General features: G+C 42.3%; 1 protein-coding gene across 1 annotated transcript in view; it reads left to right on the forward strand.

The window, feature by feature from the left end:
* The first annotated feature begins 18,474 nt into the window (after positions 1 to 18,474).
* CDS1 (CDP-diacylglycerol synthase 1) overlaps positions 18,475 to 21,251 on the forward strand; it is a 75,608-nt gene continuing 72,831 nt past the window's right edge. The window contains exon 1 of the mRNA XM_036764674.1: positions 18,475 to 18,789. Within this exon, the coding sequence (XP_036620569.1) occupies positions 18,652 to 18,789 (138 nt within the window). The 5' untranslated portion in view covers positions 18,475 to 18,651. The remainder of the gene's footprint in view (positions 18,790 to 21,251) is intronic.

Consider the following 21,251-nt stretch of genomic DNA (forward strand, 5'->3'; position numbering starts at 1 on the left):
GCCACTCTTCCAGTGACTGAGAGCCCCCAAGGAAAAACACCAACCTCTTGAGTCTATATATTCTCTTCAGGGTCAAAGGGCATCACAACATATGACTCACCCATGTGACCTTTTCATGCTTCTCTTGATTACTGTATTTGAAAGTCACATTTTCTATTCAGCTCTGGTCTTTTCATCGAGAAAGCTTGAAAGTTCTCTATTTTATTGAAAATCCATATTTTGCCTTGGAGCATGATACTCAGTTTTGCTGGGTAGGTGATTCTTGGTTTTAATCCTAGCTCCCTTGACCTCCAGAATATCATATTCCAAGCCCTTTGATCCCTTAATGTAGAAGCTGCTAGATCTTGTATTGTTCTGATTGTGTTTTCACAATACTCAAATTGTTTCTTTCTGGCTGCTTGCAATATTTTCTCCTTGATCTGGGAGCTCTGGAATTTGGCTACAATATTCCCAGGAGTTTTCTTTTTGGGATCATTTTTAAGAGGTGATCTGTGGATTCTTTCAATTTCTATTTTATCTTCTGGTTCTAGAATATCAGGGCAGTTTTCCTTCATAATTTCTTGAAAGATGATATCTAGGCTCTTTTTTTGATCATGGCTTTCAGGTAGTCCAATAATTTTTAAATTATCTCTCCTGGATCTATTCTCTAGGTCAGTGGTTTTTTCCCATGAGATATTCCACATTGTCTTCCATTTAGTCATTCCTTTGGTTCTGTTTTATAATATCTTGGTTTCTCATAAAGTCACTAGTTTCCAGTTGCTCCAATCTAATTTTTAAAGTGGTATTTTCTTCAGTGGTCTTTTGGACCTCCTTTTCCATTTGGCTAATTCTGCCTTTCAAGGCATTCTCCTCATTGGCTTTTTGGAGCTCTTTTGACATTTGGATTAGTCTATTCTTTAACATGTTATTTTCTTCAGTATTTTTTGGGGGGTCTCATGGTTTTTCATGGTTTTCTTGCATCTCTCTCATTTCTCTTCCAAATTTTTCCTCTACTTCTCTTACTTATTTTTCCAGATCCTTTTTGAGCTCTTCCATGGCCTGAGACCAATTCATATCTTTCTTGGAGGCTTTTGATGTAGGCTCTTTGACTTCGTTGACTTCTCCTGGCTGTATGATTTGATCTTCTTTGTCACCAAAAAAGGAATCTAGAGTTTGACTTTGAATCTGAGTTTGAGTCTGAGTTCATTTTTGCTGCCTGCTCATGTTCCCAGCCAACTACTTGACCCTTGAGCTTTTTGCCAGTGTATGACTGCTTGTAGAGTAGAGATTACTTTGTCCCAAGCTTTAGGGTCCAAGCACTGCTGTTTGCAAAGCTACTTCTACTCCACCATCACCCCAAGCTCTGTCACAGCACCGCTCCTCCTCCCTCAAGAACTGCTAACCAGGACCGCAGTCCAGATCCAAGCAGGGCACAGCAAGAGAACCTTCCTGTGTGCCCACAAACGCTCCTTGCACTCCTGCTCTGATCTGCTGCTAGATTCCTCCCACCATGTGGGCCAGGGACTCGGGAAGCAGCTGATACTGGAGCTCTGTTAGCAGCCTCAGGAGCTTCCTGCTGCTGCCACCATCACCACCGCACCAACTCCGCCACTCCCAGGGCTAGTGGCCAGACTGGTCTCAATTCGATCCTGCAGTTTTCCACTAACCTGCTCTTTGGCGTTTGCGGGTTGAGAAGTCTGATAACTGCCACAGCTCAATGATTCACGGCCCCTCAGGACTCATTTTTTGACAAAAACAGTTGGGAAAATTGGACAACAGTATGGGTTGCCACTTGTTGACTCAGCAGTATCTGCACTTTATTTTTGACCAGACCACCACCCCAGTAGTCCAGATCTTCCCTAAAATCCTCCCAAGTTGTCTTAGGCTAAACAATGACTTTACTTTGACTTTTGTTATTTCTGACGCTCTAAAAATTCCATTTGAGGCATCATTTTAAGTTATTTGGTAATTTCTTATCTTATTCTACCATTTTCCCATTTTTCCATCTTTTGTTTTAATATTTCTTCTTGTCTTGTTGAGTCATTGTTTTTTGTTTTGTTGGGTTGGGGGAGTTGGCCCATTTTAATTTGAGAGGGGAGGAAATTCACTTCTTGAATAAGAATTTTTATGGTCTGTCCCAGGGTGTTAATTTTCCTTGCCAATTTTTCCTCCTTATCTTTTCTGTTCAGTATCTGTTTCATTTAGTCCAGGTATTCCTACAGTCTTTGTGGCCATTTTCCTCTCTGTTTCCACAGACAATTATAGGGTCATTATCTTCTTTGTGGCTTATAACCTGGGCCTCTCTCACCAAGGTATTTCCTCATGGTGTTCAGAGTTTTCTTTGGTTTGCTCATTGAGAGGCCTGAGCTTGGGTCAAGATCAACAATTCAACATTATGGGCAAGGCCTGTCTGGTTCTAAGTATAGGGAACTAGTTTGTTCTGTGGCCGCTCCGCTTCTGGGTCCTAAATGGGGACTCCTTGTCACAGGGCTACAGAACCTCTCCTTGCTGTAGACTCTGCATAGGTTTCTTCTCATCAACTGCTGGGGTTAGGGGTTACCCTTGTACTGGGCACATCACAGGTTTCGAGGACTAATCTGACTGAAATTTGCCTATCTCCTTTTTCTTACAGCAAAGTTCTTGGCTTAGAGTGAGTATACATAGCAATTGCTTCTGTTCTAGCCAGAAACTCTGGGGATCTTCCCCTCCCAGACTGATTCTTTTGTGAAGGCAAATTTGGCCATCTTTTACCTCAATTCTTGCCTAGCCTTTAATTATTGAAAGGGCTTTACCTCAGACAAACTGAGACCCGGGAAAGACCTTAGCTTAAAAAAGCCAAGGTCTCCCACACCAACTGTTAGTCATCCTGACCCATTATGTCTTGCCACCAGGCTCCCATGACTCTGGAGGAGAGGGTGAGGCTGATGACTTTGTACAGCTCTGTCTCACTTAAACCCAATTCACTTGTAAGTCAAGACATCACCCTCCTGAGGCCACTGGTCCTCTTCCAGAAAGAAGGACAAACAACAACAGGTTCAGGGTACTAGTCTTTACAAGATCGTGTCTGAAATGGTTCAAGGATACTCTCTTTTGGGCTATGCTTGCTTGGGGCACTGTTTGAGACTGGTCTAGCTTAACCTTCTGTTTTGCTCAGGTTAAAAGTGCTAGGCTAGACCCACCCTAACCATAGAAAAGCTGCATTCTCTTGAGCTGGGCTCAGGTATCCAACATGAGCTTAGAGTAGTTATACTCAGGTTCTGGTTTGTTGTTTAGCTTTGGCTGGGAATCATGCTGAGGTCCAGCAGCTGGATCCACAATCCAGAACACCTCAAAGTTGCTTTCCCATGGCCAGGGGCCTCAGGAAAGCATAGGATGGGTAGGCTGGGCTGCTGAGCTCAGGCAGGAAGTGTGACATTTTCAGGAAGCTTACAAAGGCCATCTATAGATTGCTTCAGGGAGAAGTGTGATGATCTATTAGGGGAGTGTATGCATGGGCATTCTATCGCTGATTTTAATTGGCTACCATGTGATTAGGAAGAGACTTTCATTGGCTGTTGTGTCAAAACTGAAGGCCTGAGTCAGCATTGGCCATCCCTTTATTGTATTCTATCTACGAGATTGAGGTGACCTCTTCCCTCATAGTTTCCAGTGAGAAAACCATGCTGTAATGGGGAAGGGCTGTGGGGGCCTTCCCCAACAAAAGTTTATGACTAATTGAGAAATGGGCTTACATCTTAAGTGTTTTTGTTCATTCTTTCATATTTTAGGAACAGGGAAGTAGAATTTCAGATCTGACTCATAAGTATAAATTACAGAAATATGGGAGTTAGAATGCAAGTCAGGTGTTTACAGCCAGCCTAGCATCTATGTCCTAAGAAGCCAGGAATGATCTTTGGGAGTGAATTTTGGAGTCCCAGGCCAGTGGAAGGATTCATCTGGTAGCAATGCCACATCTGGACATGAACTTGACATGTCTGATGCTATATGGAAACATTTTTTAACCCAATCCTTCCCCATCCCAGGTAATATAGGAGCGATTATACTCCTGAAGTGTTGTGGGAAATGTTTGTACATTTATTCTTGTTATATCTCTTAAATACATATCCCTCTGTGAAAGCCAATCAATGTTAGGCATTTAAACAGAACTGGAACACTAGTGATTGACCCTCTAAAAATAAGGAGAACACAGTTATTGGGGGCTCAAGCCAATGGTAGAAAAAATTCACCTTCCAAACTATCAAGGTACCCCGGAACCCTCAGGGGGAGATATAACCAGATATAGCCTGCCTGGCCCTGAGAGATAAGGCCAGAGCACACAGGCTATAGAATCATTGACTTTAACAATGGAAATGGGGGGTGCAGAGCCAAGATGGCACTGTGAAAGAAAGGAACTACCAGAGCTCTCTCACAAATTCTGTCAGATGCATCTAAAAAAGCAAATCTAAGCAGATTTGAGAGAGTAAGAAGTCACTAGTAGACTGAGGGGGGTAGGAGCACCAGGCACACGGAACAGCACCAGACCAAACAAACCAGGAACAGCAGAGGAATCCAGCCAGTACAGCAGTCTGGGAGGTCACTGGGTGAGCGAAACACCAGAGCAGGAACAGGCCCAGGGTGGAAGTACTGGCTACAGCTGCAATTGTGACCCAGGCCTCTCAGCCCAGGACAGGAGTCTATTGGAGCGCAGAGCCTGTGGCCATGGGAGCAGCTAACCCAGAGGCCTCCAACCCACAGTCTAAAGGTTTGAAACTCACCTTCTTGAATTTCCAGGAGACATGATGTCCGGGTAAGGTGGCTCTCATCCTTCCCTTGAATAAACCCAGAGAACAGTACTTCAGGAGAAACAGAGGAGCCAGTAGAGGGCTTTGGTAGTGAGAGAAGTTGAGGAGAGGGCCCTTCCTGTGGTGGCAGAAGGAGACTAATGCAGGAAGAGAGGTGTCCCAGAAGCCCTCACCTCAGCAGAACAAGAGTAACCAAGCCCCAGGGGGGTGGAGCTAACTAACATCAATGCCAGGAACCCAAATGTGCCTTTGCACAGCCAGGGGAAGTGGCAGACACCAACACAGACAACAGCTGAGACCACCCCTGCTGTAGAACAAGTTCTGTGGAAGAGGAGACTCCTAGCAGCCAGACCACCCCTCCCCCACACCTCATGAAACCAGAGGCCCTAGAACATAAAGCCAGTGAGCAGGCCCACAGATTCTGACATAAGAAACTTGGGACAGAGCCCCCTGAGCCTCAGAAACAGAGTTCCACTTTAGAAGCCAGAAGGAAAAAAAATCATGAAAAAACACGCTAAAAAGCCAAAGACCATTGATCTGTATTATGGAGACAGGGAAGATCAAAATACCAATTGAGAAGAGGACAGCATGGACATTATAACCACATCTGAAACCTCAAAAGGGAAAATGAACTAACTAGTCTCCAGACCAAAAAGCATTCCTGGAAGAACTCAAGGAGGACTTTAAAAACCAAATTAGGTAGGTAAAAGAAAAAATGGAAAAAAAATTCACTGAGGTAAACAAACCTTTAAAAATTAAAACTGTGAACTGGTCAAGCAGAATCAGAATATAAATGGAGAAAATGTCTAACTGAAAAGTAAAATCAACCAAATGGAAAAGGAGATAGAGAAGATAAAGGAAGAAAACAAAACATTAAAAATTAGAATTGCACAAGTAGAAGATAATGACTCTATGAGCTATCAAGAATCAGTCAAACAAAATCTAAGGAATAAAAAATATTAAAAAAAACCATGAAATATCTGATTGGAAAAACAACTGACATGGAAAATAGATCCAGGAGAGACAATCTAAGAATTATTGGTCTACCTGAAAGCTATGATGAAAAAAAGAGCCTGGACAGTATCTTCCATGAAATCATTAAGGAAAATTGCCCAGAGATTCTAGAACCAGAGGGTAAAATTGTCATCGAAAGAATCCACCAATCACCCCCTGAAAGAGATCCCTAATTGAAAACTCCAAGAAATATTATAGCCAAATTCCAGAACTAACAGGTCAAGGAGAAAATACTGCAAGCAGGTAGAAAGAAACAATTCAAATATCATGGAACTACAGTCAGAATCATGCAGGATCTTTCAGCTTCTGCATTAAATGACAGGAGAAATTGGAATATGATATTCTGAAAGGCAAAGGAGCTTGGACTACAACCAAGGATCCACTACCCAGAAAAATTGAGCATAATTTTCCAGGTGAGGAGATGTACATTCAATGAAATAAGGGAATTCCAGACCTTCCTGATGAAAAGGCCAGAGCTCAATGGAATATTTGATCTCCAAATACAAAACTCAAGACAGACATAAAAAGGTAAACAGGGCAGGGGGGAAAACCCCTAGTTAATCAATAAGGTTAATTAGTTACATCCATATATAGGATTATTTTGTTTAATATATGTTTTATATATATGTCAATCTTTAGAATAGTATAGTTGTTATGACAATTGAAAGGGGATATTCATAGACTGTGGGTATCACTATAAAATAACCGACATAATGATAAAAAAATATAATTAAGAGATAGAAAGGGAGGGTTCTGGGAGAAGAGTAAGAAGGGAATATCATACCCTGATAACTATAGAAATCAAACTTGTCCTGCAGGCAGTAGGAGGGGAAAGAAAAGGGAGATGGGTGGTCAGTAGGGAGGGAAGAAGTAGCAAGGGGAAAAAGGTAGGGAGGGGAATCAAGAGGTAAGTTAAACTGAGGAAGGCAGTGGTCAAAAGCAAAACTCTGTTGAAGAGTGGAAGGGAAAAGGGAGAAATAAAAACATAATGGGGGAAATAGGGTGGAGAAAAAGACACAGATAGTAATCATAATTGTGAATATGAATGGGATGAACTCTCCCATAAAATGGAAACAGATAGCAGAATGGATTAAAAATATAATGCTACAATATGCTGTTTACAAGAGACACATTTGAAACAGGGGGATACACACAGGGTAAAGGCAAAAGGCTGGAGAAGAATATATTGTGCTTCAGCTAAAGTGAAAAAAGCAGGGGTAGTAATCCTAATCTCAGAGAAAGCAAAAGCAAAGATAGATGTAATTAAAAGAAAGAAGGAAGGACACTATATCCTGCTAAAAGGCACCATAAACAATGAAGCAATATCATTATTTAACATATGTGCACCAAGTGGTATAACAGGCAAATTCTTAGAGGTTAAGGGAGTTACAGGAAAAAATAGAGAGCAAAACTATAATAATGGGGGACCTCAACCTCCCCTTCTCTGAACTTGATACATCTAACCTTAAAATAAACTAGAAAGAAGTTAAGGAGGTAAATAGAATTTTAGAAAAGGCAGATATGATAGACCTCTAGAGAAAAATGAATGGGGATAAAAAGGAATATACTTTTTTCTCAGCGGTACATGACACATACTCAAAAATTGACCATGTACTAAGGCATAAAAACCTCAAAATCCAGTGAAGAAAGGCAGAATTAGTCAAAGCATCCTCTTCAGATCATGATGCAATAAAAAATTATTTGTAATAAAGAACCATGCACAAATAAGCTAAAAATTCATTGGAAACTAAATAATCTAATTCTAAAGAAAGAGTGGACCAAAGAACAAATCAGAGAAACAATAGATAACTTCATTCAAGAGGAATGACAATAATAAGACAACATGCCAAAAACTTATGGAATGTAGCAAAAACAGTTCTTAGGGGAAGTTTTATATCTCTAAAAGCTTACATGAATAAAATAGAGAAAAAGGAGCTTAATGAATTGGGCATGTAACTGAAAAAGCTAGAAAAAGAACAAATTGAAAATCCCCAATTAAATACCAAATTAGAAATGCTGAAAATCAAAGAAGAGATTAATAAAATTGAAATCAAGAAAACTATTAAATTAATAAATAAAACCAAGAGTTGGTTTTATGAAAAAACCAATAAAATTGACAAACCTTTGGTCAATTTGATTAAAAAAAAAGAAAGAAGAAAACCAAATTACCAGTATCAAAAATGAAAAGGGTGAATTCACCTCTGATGAAGAGGAAATTAAAACAATAATTAGGAATTGTTTTGCTCAATTGTATGCCTATAAATTTGACAACCTTAGGGGTATGGATGAATATTTACAAAAATCTAAATTGCCCAAGTTAACAGAAGAGGAAATAAAATACCTAAATAAGCCCATCTCAGAAAAGGAAATTGAGCAAGCCATGAATGAACTCCCTAGGAAAAAATCTCCAGGGCCAGATGGTTTTACATGTGAATTCTATCAAACATTTAAAGAACAATTAATTCCTATACTTTATAGACTATTTGGGAAAATAGGTGAAGAAGGAGTCCTACCAAATTCTTTTTATGACACAAATATAGTACTAATACCCAAACCAGGAAGAGTCAAAACAGAGAAAAAAAATTGATGCAAAAATTTTAAATAAAATACTAGCAAAAAGATTGCAGCAAGTTATCAGGAGAATAATACACTATGACCAGGTAGGATTTATTCCAGGAATGCAAGGCTGGTTCAATATTAGGAAAACTATCAACATAATTGATCATATCAACAACAAAACTAACAGAAACCATATGGTCATCTCAATAGATGCAGAAAAACCCTTCGACAAAATACAACACCCATTCCTGTTAAAAACACTAGAAAGCATAGGAATAAACAGAGCCTTCCTTAAAATTATGAATAGTATCTAACTAACTCTGATAGACTTTGCTCTTCTAAGCAACACAAGGTGCAAAAAGAACTCCAAAGGATTCATGGTGGAGAATACTATCTACATCCAGAGAAAGTACTATGAAGAATGAATGCAGATTGAGGTACCCTTTATGCTCGCCTTTTTTTCCCCTTTTTGTCTCTCTTTTGTTTTTGTTTTTGGGGGTTTTGTTTGGTTTTGTTTCTTCTTTCTCATGATTCATTTCATTGGTCATAATTCTTCTCCACAACTTGACTAGTGCGTAAATTAGTTCAATGCAAAGTTATATGTGGAAGATATATTGGATTCCTTGCCATCTTGGGGAGGAAGGGAAGAAAATCTGGAACTCAAAATTATGTAGAACCAAGTGTTGTAAACTAAAAATAAAAAAAAATTATTAAAAAAAATAAAAAAATTATAAATAGCATCTACCTAAAACTATCAGCAAGCATTGTATGTAATGGGGATAAGCTAGATGCATTCACAATAAGATCAGGAGTGAAACAAGGATGTCCATTATCACCCCTACTATTCAATTTGGTACTAGAAATGTTAGCTGTAGCAATAAGAGAAGAAAAAGATATTGAAGGAATTAGAATAGGCAAAGTAGAAACTAAATTATCACATTTTGCAGATGATATGATAATTTATGTAGAAAATCCTAGAGAATCAAGTAAAAAACTACTTGAAATAATAAACAACTTTAGCAAAGTTGTAGGACATAAAATAAACCCACATAAATCCTCGGCATCATATACATTACTAACAAAGCCCAACAGCAAGAGATAAAAAGAGAAATTCCATTTAAAGTTATTGTAGACACTATAAAATATTTGGGAGTCTATCTGCCAAGACAAACCCAGGGCCTATATGACCATAATTATGAAATACTTTTCACACAAATAAAGTCAGGTCTAAACAAATGGAAAAATATCAGTTGCTTGTAGTTAGCCTGAGCTAATATAATAAAAATGACAATTTTACCTAAATTAGTTTTTTTATTCAATGCCATACGAATTGAACTACCAAAAAATTATTTTACAGAGCTGGATAAAATAATAATAAAATTCGTCTGGAAGAACAAGTAATCTATAATATCTAGGATATTAATGAAAAGAAATGCTAGGGAAGGTAGCCTAGGCATACCAGATATTAAACTGTACTATAAAGCAGCAGTCATCGAAACTACCTGGTACTGGCTAAGAAACAGAGTTGTGGATCAGTGGAACAGGTTAGGTGCACACAATGAAGTAGTCAACGACTATAGCAATCTACTCTTTGATAAACCCAAAGATTCCAGTTTCTGGGTTAAGAATTCACTATTTCACAAAAACCGCTGGGAAAATTGGAAAATGGTAGGGAAGAAACAGGCATAGACCAATATCTTATACCATATACCAAAATAGAGTCAAAATGGGTTCATTATTTAGGAATAAAGGCTGATACTATAAGCAATTTGGGAGAGCAAGGAATAGTTTACATATCAGATTTATGGGAAAGCAAAGAATTCATGACACCACAAGAGACAGAGAGCATTACAAAATGCAAAATGGATAATTTTGATTATGTTAAATTGATAGGTTTTGGATAAAAAAAGCTAATGCAACAAAGATTAGGAGGGAAGCAGGAAATTGGGAGAAAACCTTTAGAACCAATGTCTCTGATAAAGACCTCATCTCTAAAATATACAGGGAACTGGGCCAAACTGTAGGAATACAAGTCATTCCCCAATTGAGAAATGGTCAAAGGATAGGAACAGGCAGTTTTGAGAGGAAGAAATTAAAGATATCTATAGTCATATGAAAAAAATGCTCAAAATCACTACTGATTAGAGAAATGCAAATCAAAACAACTCTTAGGTACCACATCTCTCCTGTCAGATTGGCTAAAATGACAAAACAGGAAAATGATAAATGTTGGAGAGGATGGGGGAAAATTGGAACACTTACATTGCTGGTGGAGTTGTGAACTGATCCAGCCATTCTGGAGAGCAATTAGGAACTATGCCCAAAGGGCTATAAAAATGTTCATACCCTTTGACCCAGCAATACCACTTCTAGGGCTGTATCCCAAAGAGATCACACAAGTGGGAAAAAGACCCATATGTACAAAAATATTTATAGTGGCTCTTTTTGTAGTAGCTAAGAATTGGAAATCAAGGGGATGCCCAACAATTGGGGAATGGCTGAACAAGTTGTGGTATATGAATGTAATGGAATACTATTGTGCTATAAGAAACGGGAAAGATGCGGACTTCATAATAACCTGGAAAAACCTACACAATATAATGCTGAATGAGTGGAGCAGAACTAGGAGAACATTATACACAACCATTGATATATTGATTCTGTGATGACTAACTTTGATAGACTTGGCTCTTCTCAGCAATACAAGGTTCAAAAACAGCTCCAAAGGACTTGTGATGGAGAGAGCTATCTACATCCAGAGAAAGAACTATGGAGTCTGAATGCAGATTGAAGCAGTTTGCTCTCCTTTTTTCTTCTCTTTTATTTTTGTTTTTGTTTTTTGGGGTTTTTTTTTTGTTTTTTGGTTTTGTTTTTTCTTTCTCATGATTCATTCCATTGGTCATAATTCTACTTTACAACTTGAATAAGTTCAATGTGAAGTTATATGTAGAACACATATTGGATTCCATGCTGTCTTGGGGAGGGGGTGGGGAAGAAAATCTGCAGCTCAAAATCATGCAGAACTGAGTGTAGTAAATTAAAATTAAAAATCTTAATTAAAAAAAAACAATGGAAATGGAAAGAACAAAACAATCTAAACCAAATCCAGGGGAAATGTAATGATTATCCTTGGCCCCCAGGAGAAGGCACCTCCCTCAGCTTCTTTGCCAAGGTTGGAAATTTTGGGTGTAAAATGCTGCATATGATGTCAGACCTTTTTTGATATATTAGAATGGCAAAATTGTTTTTTCTTCCTTTTTAAAAATTCTTTCTTTTAAGGGATAGCTCTCTAGGAGTGTATTGGGAGAGAGGATAAAATTAGAAATGTTAAAATACACATGATGTAAAAACGAAAGATATAAACAAAATTTATTTATTTATTTATTTATTTGTTTTGCTTTTTGGCAAGGCAATTGGGGTTAAGTGACTTGCCCAAGGTTACACAACTAGTACATGTGTCAAGTATCTAAGGCCGGATTTGAACTCAGGTCCTCCTGACTCCAGGGCCGGTGCTCTACTCACTGTGCCACCTAGCTGCCCCAATAAAATTTATTTTTAAAATAATGTAGTGGTTCAATTATATTTGCTTTAAAAAAAGCTTTAAAGATAAAATTTTCTTTTTCCCTGAGATAAACCCCACTTGAACCTTAATAGGACCTATTTACCATTTGTTAATTTGTTTCTCCTTTTTGTACTTTGCCCAATTTCTCCACCTCCTTGTAAAACTTTGGTGATCCAAACTCAACATCAGATTTGAATGCCTCTGATTGAGATGGAAAGATTATTTCCTGACCTTTGAGCAATGTGTCCTTCCACTATCTCTGCCCGTTTGTTGGTTTCTTCCACAGTAATGAACTACTGACTCATCATTTTACTTCTAGCCATGACCCTGATATTTCTTCCTTCTAGTTGGGGCTTCTTCCCGGTTTGTCCTTTACAATACGTCAATGTCGAGTCAGTAACGACCTTGTAGTTACAGATTAACATATTCTCACTATCCCATGACAGCATTTGGAAGAGAAGTAATTCTAAGTTTTGTACAATTATGGTTACTAACTTTTTTTCCATTAGATGTGCTTAATCGGACACACTGTTAGTGTCAGCTTTGAGGCAAGTTGTATCCTGGAGATATTTATGCTAACTCCTACGGGAAAGAACACTGGATTTGGAGTCAGAAGACCTGGGTTGGCGCCCCTGACTCTGCTTATTATCTGTTTGACTTCCAGTAAGTTGCTTAACCTATTTGGGCCCCAAACTCCTCCTTAATAATACTTTAATACCTGACAATATGTTTATGAGATTTAAATGCCATGGATGTGTAGCACTCCACTTTAGGAACACTCTCCCAACTTATACTCAGAGGTCAGGAATCCAGAGGGCAGATGGCTATTATACCCTTCATGATTCTGGTGGTAACTCTGAGAGGCTGGGGCTTTAGTTCATGGGTTCCTATTCTTCATGCTCCCCAATATTAATTAGCCAGTTGGCATCAACTAGTTTTTAGAAAAGGGCATTTACTAGGGTGGTATAGCAACAGCAGTTGGTATAAAACAACCTCCTGCAGAATCCTCTAGGGGGAGAAGCCAAGATGGCAGCTGGAAAGCAGGGACTAGCGTGAGCTCGCCGCCGAGTCCCTCCAAAAACCTATGAAAAATGGCTCTGAACCAATTCTAGAACTGCAGAACCCACAAAAGAGCGGAGCGAAGCAGGGCTGCAGCCCAGGACAGCCTGGATGGTCTCTGGGTGAGGTCTATCCCAAACGGAGCTGGGAGCAGAGTGGAGTGGAGCGAAGCAGAGCCCAGAGTGAGTGGCGTGGACCAACCAGACCAGGAGCCGGGTGGAACAGGCCCTAGCACCCTGAATGAGTGAGCTGCAGCAGTTACCAGACTTCTCAACCCACAAACACCAAAAACAACAGAGAAGGTTAGTGGGAAAAGCTGCGGGAGTGGAAGGAGTTTGCGGGAGTGGAAGGGGGTTGTGGGAGTGGAAGGAGTTCTCCTTCGGCTACCTCCCCAGGGGCAGCGGAGGTGGGGCAGCTACAGAACTAGAGCTACAGTTGCTTCTGGCTCCAGGCCCACCTGGTGTGAGGAATTAAGTGGCAGATCAGAGCCAGAGTGCACAGCCTGCTGAAGATCTAAGGTTAGTCCGGGTTGGGGGTTCTTGGGGAAGGAGGAGTGCTGGTGTGGCAGAGCTGGTGCATCCCCCCAAGCAAGTTCTCTAAACTCTACAAGCAGTCATACCCCACTGAAAAACTCAAGGGTCAAGTTAGTTGGCTGGGAATATGGCCAGGCAGCGAAAACGCACCCAGATTCAGTCTCAGACTTTGGATTCTTTCTTTGGTGACAAAGAAGACCAAAACATACAGACAGAAGAAGTTAACAAAGTCAAAGAGCCTACAACAAAAGCCTCCAAGAAAGACATGAACTGGTCCCAGGCCATGGAAGAGCTCAAAAAGGATTTGGAAGTTATTAATTGTTTCTCTGATTTGTTCTTTGGCCCACTCATTCATTAGAATTAAGTTATTTAGTTTCCAATTAGTTTTTAGCTTATTTTTCCATGGTACTTTATTAAAAATGATTCTTATTGCATCATGATCTGAAAAGGATGCATTGACTACTTCTGCTTTTCTGCACTGGATTGTGAGGTTTTTATGCCCTAGTACATGGTCAATTTTTGAGTATGTGCCATATACTTTTGAGAAGAAAGTATATTCCTTTTTATCCCCATTCAGTTTTCTCCAGAGGTCTATCATATATGCCTTTTCTAAAATTCTGTTTACCTCCTTAACTTCTTTCTAGTTTATTTTGAGGTTAGATTTATCAAGTTCAGAAAGGGGGAGGTTGAGGTCTCCCAATATTATAGTTTTGCTGTCTATTTCTTCCTGTAACTCCCTTAACCTCTCCTCTAAGAATCTGTATGCCTTACCACTTGGTGCATATATGTTAAGCAATGATATTGCTTCATTGTTTATGGTGCCTTTTAGCAGGATATAATGTCCTTCCTTATCACTTTTAATTAAATCTATCTTTACTTTTGCTTTGTCTGAGATTAGGATTGCTACACCTGCTTTTTTTACTTTAGCTGAGGCACAATATATTTTACTCCAGCCTTTTACCTTTACCCTGTGTGTACCCCTCTGTTTCAAATGCATTTCTTGTAAACAGCATATTGTAGGATTATGGTTTTTAATCCATTCTGCTATCTGCTTCTGTTTTGTGAGAATGTTCATCCCCTGCACATTCAGGGTTATGATTTCTATCTGTATCTTTTTCTCCATCCTAATTCCCCCTGTTTATGCTTTTATTTCTCCCTGTCCCCTTCTGCTCCTCAACAAAGTTTTGCTTTTGACCGCCGCTTTCCTCAGTTAACCCTCCCTCTTTATTCCCCTCCCTTATCTTACTGTTACCCACTTGCTACTTCTCCTCTCCCTTCTGACCACCCCCCTCCCTTTTTCCCCCCTTACCCTCCCACTTCCAGTAGGACAAATTAGATTTCTAAACTTATCAGAGTATGTTATTCCCTTCTTGAACTAGATCAGATGACAGTAAAGCTCAAATACTGCTCTTCTCCCTCCCTTCTTTCCCTCTAGTATAATATGTTTTTGTGCCACTTTGTTTGGTGTAATTTACCCTTTTCTACTACCTCCTTACTGCTTCCCTCATAGCCCTCCCTTTATATCTCTTACTTATATTTTACATCTTTACATCAGTTAATTTATACAGGCATTCACAACCTATGTATATCCCTTTCAATTGTCATAATAGCTGTACCATTCACAAGAGTGACTTATATGGGAACAAATGGATTTCCTGAACTCAAAAGGTTGCCTGGGCACTCTTTTCACACCTAAGATCAAGAAAGGGTAAACACCAAAGAAATAAAGGTATAATGTTGTGCTCATAGGCCTAGGGGGTCTGGCAGCCACCCTGCCCTTCTCTCTCTCGAGCAGCTCACAGCATATGTTCTGATTGCTGCCTAGAAGGAAGATAGATTTGAAAACCTGCTCCTCAAAGTTCCATGTGTTAGAATCCAGACAGGGAATATTTGTGCATGGTCTGTACAATCTACTCTAAAGGACAAATCTGAGCTTGCTCTAAGGCTTGGGCCTTTGTTGGCCCATCCCCTATTACACATATATAGTAGTTTGTAATCATAAAGTGCTTTTTAAAAGGCTCCCACCAATCAGCAGCCACTGTGTGCTTGCTACTAGGGTTACTAAAGCAAAAATGAGACCTGTCCTCAAGGAACGTACATTCTATTGAGATTAACATGTATATGTACAAGTATGTGCAAAATATGTACAAGGCAAATGGGAGTTGTGAGACAATATGATGTAGCGTGTAGAGAACTGACCAGGAACACTTGGGTTCAAGTCCTACCTCTGTGTGACACTGGACAAGTCATTTAACTCCTAAGGGATATATATGCAATCCTCCAAGCCTGTAAGTTGGAGAAAAAGAGTTTACCTTCCTTGGAGGGGGTTCCTCATTGTCAATAAATAGTCAATAAACATTGAGCAAGCACCTTTTTTTTTTGTTGTTGTTGTTCCAGGCACAGTACTAAGGGCTGGGGATAAACACACACACACACACACACACACACACACACACACACACACACACACACACAGACATTCCCACCCTCAAGGAGCTTAGAGTGTAATGGGGGAAGATAATGTGCAAAAGAAAGCTGAAAAGTGAAGGTAGAAGGAGAGAAAGTACCCAATAATGAGCCTCCTGGGGCATGATGGAAAAGTCAGCCAGAGAAGTCGCAAAGAAATGCTGTTCTGTTCTGTTCTATTATTTGTCTTTTGTTTTTCAGAGGACAAGAGATATCACCGGGTGATGTCTTGACCCATGGATGAATTGTATTTAAATGAGGCAGAGGTGCATAAAGTTGTCCCTCACTCTCTCTTCCTGGCTCATGGAAGTCCAGTGGCAAGACAAAAGTCAGGACATTGCCTACTTCAGACACCTTCATGGCTTGTGGAACACATTGTTCTCATCTGCCCATTCCACTTGCAGAAGGCTTCACATGCTTGGGTTAGACATTCCCCTAACTCCCTGACAGTTTGTGGCCTGTCGGTTACCCTAATCTTGGTTTAGCCCATCTGCCAGCACAGTTTATTGAGGCCTGGCTGCTGTGTATGCTGTGCATGTTACAGCTTCTGGGAGCCACAAGTGAGGGTTGCGTGCCAGGTGAACACCAATGGTGGACGAGCGATCCTGAAAGAGGTTTGGCAAGCCCTTATACCAGAGTTTCTAGTATTCCTTGGACACTCATACACCCCTAGTAAGGCATCTAGGTAAGAAAGGAGTTGATGTGTGAACTGAGCTTTCTCCTTTAATGGAGGTCTGGAGTATATGAGGGTGGAGTATAAAAGCCGATGAAATCTTACAGGACAGTGAAGTTATCCTGATAATGAGCTTCCTGGGGCATGGTGAAGTCAGTCAAGCCCCATCCTCCAATTAGAGAAGCTGAGGGTTGTGATGAGGTGGAGTACCAAAGCTGATGAGATCATACAGGACAAGGTTATTCCAAGAATGAGTTTCCTGGGGCATGGGGGAATCAGAGAAATCAGTCAGAGAAATCAGTCAGAGAAACCAGTCAGAGAAATCTCAAAGTAGTGCAGCCAGATGAGAAATGAGATCACTGGGATCCTTCATACCAAAGAAATCACAGATTTAGTCATTAACCATAAGTAGGAGGCATTTGGGGGGGGGGGGGAAAGCTACTGGCAGCTGGGGAAGATCAGACAAGACCTCATATTGGATGTGACTTTTGAAAGAAACTATGGTGGCTAAGACTTTGAGGTGGGGAAGAACGGTATTTTAGAAATGTTGGATTGCCTGTGACCACACATCGAGGAGAGGAAATGTTCACCGTGTGGGAAAACAACAGAGTTTGTACCTACTAAGGTGTCCGTGAAGGAGAGTAATGCACAAGGTTTTAAATAGCATTAAATGACAGAATTTATATTTGATTCCAGAAGTACAGGAGTTTACTGAGCAGGGGAGAGACACGGTCAGACCTCAACTTTAGGCGTATCACTTTTGTAGTTTTGTAGAGGATGGGTATAGTATTTTAAGGCTGCAAGAGTTCATATGTGTTTGACTACCCGTGTATGTGTGTGTTCATATGTATACATGAGCGTATATACATATATACACACATGGGTATGTATGCACACACATAAATATCTATATTCTCGTTTGATCTTCAAAACAAACTAGTGAAGTTGTGCATTTTACAGATGATTCGGCCAGGATCACCCAGGATCTGCATCTAGTTCTCCCAGACTGCAGTTCATCATTCTCCCACTGACACACTGACTCATTCCGTTGCCGCTTCTGGCACGATCCTCCATCCCTGCAAGGTGAATTGTGCAGCTACCTATAGCCTGCTTTGCCGGTGGCTCTGCAAGCAGAGGCCGAGCTGTGATTGCGAAGCTCGGAGCAGCATCCATCCTCCCCGCCCCACGTCCAAGGACACGGCTCTGGGTCAGCCGGCACACAGCCTTTCAAGTCATTCCTGCTCAACGGGTTCTGGACAAGAAAGCAGCCCGGGGCTCCCCGCTGCGTCCTGGACGCTGGGGAGGTCTCTGCCCTGGCGCCCGCCGGGTGCCAGAGCTCTGGGCAGCTCGGTGTCTCCCGAGCGCCAGCTGAGCCGCCCCGAAGCCTCTAGCTCTCCCACTTGCCAGAGTTGGGGACCTTCTCGCTCTGCCATGTACACAGGGAAAAGGGAGAGGGGACGGGGCTAGGGGCAGGGCCTCCGCCTCGGCCCGCCCCTCGGCCGGGTAGGCAGAGCTCTGGGAGCTGCAGTGCAGCGAGGGGGGGGATGGGGTGACGTTATGCAGAGGGGGCGGGGCCGCTCGGGGGTGGGGTGGCCGCGGGACGGGGCTGGGAGTGCGGCTGAGGCCCACGACGCTCCTCCCCCTCCCCCGCCTCCTCGTCCCGCCCCTCTCCTTCTTCCCCTCAGACCTGGGCCTCTACGTGTAGACGCGCACCTGGCAACCGGCACCCGCCGGCTCGCGTCCTACCGCGTCTTACCTCCCGCGTCTCCCGCATCTCCCTCCCGACAGCGCTCCTCACGCTCGCCCCCCGCGCGTGGGGCTGTCACTCGCGGAGCCCGGGGGCGGCGGCGCGCGCTCGTTCACTCGTTGATGCCGTTTCGGGGGTGACCCCGGCGGCGGCGGCTCCATCCCCGGCCGGGGCGGCGGAACGCGCTCCATGGCGCGGGGGCTCTAGGAGCGGGGCTCCGTGGGCGGCGGCGAGCGAGCAGCTGCGGCCGGGGCAGCCAGGTGTCCGGGGGCGGCGGCATGGGCGAGAGGGAGAGGAAGATGTTGGAGCTAAGGCACCGGGCGGCCGGCGGCCTCGGCCCGGGCGCGGCGGCCTCGGCGGCCCGCGAAGGCGACGGCGCTGGCGGCGACCACGAAGCGGAGAGCACCAGCGACAAGGTAGGGCCAGGAAGGGGCGGACCCACCTGGGGCGCAGGTGAGGCGGCCCGGAACCTCACCTCCGGCCTCCCTGACAGGCCACTGCCTGCTTACCGGCCTCCCTGCCCGGCCACTACCTGCTTACCTGCCAGGCCTCCCTACCTGTCTCCCTCCCTGCTTAACTTCCCTGTCTGTCTGGCCTCCCTGGCCACTACCTGCTTACCTAGGTGGCCTCCCTCTGTCTCCCCTTACTGGCCTGCCTCCCCGGCCATTACCTGCTTACCTGCCTCCTTACCGGCCTCCTTCCCAGGCCACTACTATCTGCTTACCTGCCTAGTTACCGGCCTGCCTCCCCAGCCACTAACTTTTACCTGCCTGGCCTCACTACCTGTCTCCCTCCCTGCTTACTTACCTGTCTTCCTGGCCTCCCTGGCCACTACCTGCTTACCGATCTCCCCGCCCGGCCACTACCTGCTTACCTGCCTGGCCTCCCTACCTGTCTTCTTGCCTGCCTCCCTACATGCCTAACCCCGGTCTCCCTCCATGCCTTCCCATCTGGCCTCTAACTGGCCCCCTCCCTGCCTTTCTGCCTCCCTCTCGGACCTCCCCGCTTGCGTCCTCGTGCTCGTTTTGCAGGGACACCGAGTTGTGCCCCCGACAGCGCCCTGGGGTCGGGTCCCGAGGCTTTAGGTCAGCTGAGTTGAGCCGTGGCCCCTGTCTTTGGGGCCGCAGCGAAGGCGAGGCTGAGCGTGGAAGCGTCGGGGTCCCCCCCCCCCCGCCGCGGGGTCCGAGACGTGCCCCCGAGCTCTTCTCTAAGCGGATCCTGTTGGGCGATACAAGGGTGACGCTTGTGTGGGCACCTTGGCCGTGGCCGCGACGCGGACACTTCTGCCAGACTTGTGTCCTCCTCTGCAGAGCCTCCTCTAGTCCCTTGTCAGGGCTAGATTTTGCGGGTTTCAAAGTGTCACACGTGACATCTTTGTAATTTTCCAGCTTCTCGTTGGTTTCTGCAGCTAGACTGTCCCGATGCTGCAATTCTTCTCCCTACAGTCAAATTGTATTTAACTTGACAGGTGAATTACAGGGATTTTCTTGATAAAATTTCCGGGTTTTTTGCGCTTGAGTAGATTTAGCATTATCATTCTTTTTGACATCATTTTCATTTTAGTCGAGTTTAAATTTAATTTCAAAACACACAATAAGAGACCAACCCCACAGGTCCGTTGTGATGTTCAAATGAGATAATGGATGTAAAGTTTTGCAAACTTTAAAGGATCTAAATTGTCAGTTACCATTGGAAGTGTAAGTGATACCAGTAACACTTCAAAGCCTTATGGTTGTACTTTTATATAAGCCTGAATAGAGTGCCCAGGCACACCTGTAAAAAATATACACATACCCACACATATATAATTAAGTTTATCCAAGCTTTAGTGTTTTTTTATTTTGAATGAAAATAATGCCCTTTATATGCAATACATTCTCTTTTGATCATCTTGTTACCGAGAATGAGGCATAGAAAGGACTTTATATCTACTTTAGGAAGTAACAGAACCAGAGATTCCAACCCAACCTAGTGACATAATAGACTCTTCCCATTATTTATGGTTTTTTATTCTACATTCTTTTACTGATTCTCCTTTTATTCACTTTATATTTTAGATAGACTTTTCCATAGTAATGGGTAGTTTTAATGTTTGTTATTTTATGCAATTGCATAACTGATATTAAGTGCTTCCTACTTGACTTGCACTGTGCTTAAGAATACAGACACCCACACACATTCCTAAACTTTCCTTGTCCTCCAGAACTGGGAAGTAATATGTATACACATCAATATGAAATATTTACAAAATAGAATAGTTTGAGGGAAACTATTGGAGGGAATGAGGAAATGTATTTTATAGTAAATGTTCCCTAATCTGAGCCCCCAGGGGTTCTAGAAGGCAAGAGTACATCAAATACATTATTGTTTATCAGTTTGTTTACACCTCTCTTAAGGGCTCACTATTAACATATTGTCGAATGATAAACATCCTTGTTGAACTTTTTTTTTCTTTTCAATTGTATCATTGGAATATATTCCCTAACAATCATAAAAGATTATATGATCCTAAAAGGATCAGTTTTATGATCCTTGCTGCAGTATGTTGCCAGGTTAGTGCTTTTTTTTTTTCTGGAAAATGATTTACGTTGCCAACAACATTATTTTATTTATGTGGCTCCAACATTACATTTTATGAAATTTTGCTGGTTTTGTCACTTTAATAAAAAGTCAACATTTTGCTGGGAGAAGGGAGAATTACTGTTCTTTTATGTTCCTGTCATGATAGGGAGGTGTCCATGGTTTCTTAAAGACTATGTCCGTGGAACGCAGGCTTTGGCTGGTTTTATCAACCTGAAAAGGCTTTTTTGTATATGGTGTTCTGTACATGTATGAACTCTCAAGAGAATCAGTCTGAATTCATTGGGCATAGAACCCA

This window comes from Trichosurus vulpecula, chromosome 6 (assembly GCF_011100635.1).
Source record: "Trichosurus vulpecula isolate mTriVul1 chromosome 6, mTriVul1.pri, whole genome shotgun sequence".
In the NCBI taxonomy this organism is placed as follows: domain Eukaryota; kingdom Metazoa; phylum Chordata; class Mammalia; order Diprotodontia; family Phalangeridae; genus Trichosurus; species Trichosurus vulpecula.